The sequence below is a fragment of the Lathyrus oleraceus genome, chromosome 6, assembly GCF_024323335.1.
Source record: "Lathyrus oleraceus cultivar Zhongwan6 chromosome 6, CAAS_Psat_ZW6_1.0, whole genome shotgun sequence".
NCBI lineage: Eukaryota > Viridiplantae > Streptophyta > Magnoliopsida > Fabales > Fabaceae > Lathyrus > Lathyrus oleraceus.
Genome location: NC_066584.1, coordinates 38,265,465 through 38,267,017, shown reverse-complemented (window position 1 = coordinate 38,267,017; position 1,553 = coordinate 38,265,465). Strand labels below are relative to the sequence as shown.

General features: G+C 38.0%; 1 protein-coding gene across 1 annotated transcript; it reads left to right on the top strand.

Moving 5' to 3' along the window:
• Positions 1-438: 438 nt before the first annotated feature.
• On the top strand, positions 439-1,089 carry LOC127093881 (secreted RxLR effector protein 161-like). The gene has a single exon (XM_051032777.1). The coding sequence runs from the start codon at positions 439-441 to the stop codon at positions 1,087-1,089; it is 651 nt and encodes a 216-aa protein (XP_050888734.1).
• Positions 1,090-1,553: the final 464 nt, after the last annotated feature.

Genomic DNA, 1,553 nt, shown 5'->3' with positions numbered 1-1,553 from the left:
GTTTTTGAATGGGCTTATCGAATAAGAGGTATATGTAAGGCAACCCTCTGGTTTTGTTATGAGAAACCAAGAGCTGGAGTTCTACAAGTTAAAGAAGGTGGTATATGGTTTGAAGCGAGCTCCAAGAGCTTGGAATGAAATAATAGATGGTTTCCTAAAGGAGGTTGGCTTTGAGAAGTATGTATCCGAGCATGGAGTGTATGTGAAGACAAATACAAGTGAATGAGTGATTATCCTTTGTCTATATGTAGACGACTTGTTGATAACTGGAAGCAACAGAAGGTGTATTTCTAAGTTCAAGAGTGAACTTATAAAAGAGTTTGAGATGACGGACCTTGGTCTCATGACATACTTCCTTGGCATTAAGTTCCACGAGTCAAAAAGGGGATTTCTCATGCACCAAATAAGGTATGCTCTTGAGATATTGAAGAAGTTTGAATGGAGCATTATAATGCCGCCATTATTCCAATTGAACCAAGGCAACAATTGTCTAAGAATAAGGATAAACAAGATGTTGATCCAACTAAATATATGAGGTTGATTGAATCCTTGCGTTATTTGTGCAATACGCGACCAAACTTGGCGTTTAGTGTCGGTGTTGTGAGTAGATTCACGGGGACACCGAAGGTGTCTCACTTGACAGGAGTCAAGAGAATCCTAAGATATGTTAAATGTTTTGTTGACTGCGGAATTCTCTTTCCCGGAATGAATACGGGAAGAATATGCAATTTGCTCTATTTTATCGATTTCAATTGGTGCGGAGATAAAGATTATCGAAAGTCCACAGCTGGATACATCTTTATGTTTGGTGGAAAACGAGTATCATGGTGTTCGAATAAGGAATCAGTAGTTGCACTCTCATCTTGTGAGGCCCAGTACATTTCTGCTTTGTTATGTGCATGCCAAGTCGTGTGGCTTATGAATCTATTGGAGGAGTTGGGCATCAATGAGGGTGAGGTTGTTACACTCCTAGTTGACAACGCTTACACGGTTAATCTTGCTAAGAACCCAATTGCACATGGGAGAAGCAAGCATATTGAGATGAGGTTTCACTACTTGAGGGAACTTATTAGTGAAGGAAGGTTATGATTGAGATATTGTAAGAGTGAAGATCAAGTGGTTAATTTGTTAATTAAGGGAGTCACAAATGATGTGTTCAAGAGGTTGAAGATGAACATAAGCATGGAAGACTTTGAGCACTTAAATTAATATGGCGTGTTAAATGTATTTCAAGTAATTCAAGTGTTATAACCGATTAACACGGGGGTGTAACCGGTTACAACAAGGTCAGTAGCATAAAAGTGAAGATTCCGCAGTTGTAACTGATTAATTTGTGGTGTTAATTGGTTACCACTAAATGGAAATTTAATTCATGTCAGTTGTAACCGGTTAACCAAATGGTGTAACCGTTTGCGAGCCCGAGTTTGTACTTTTCTATTATTTCATTTTGTTGTTTTGATTCTCAATCATAATGTAACCCTTATATAAATGTATAGGATGAATTCTCATCCTAGGCTAATGTAGTATTTAATTCTAACTCTCAATCCTCTTTC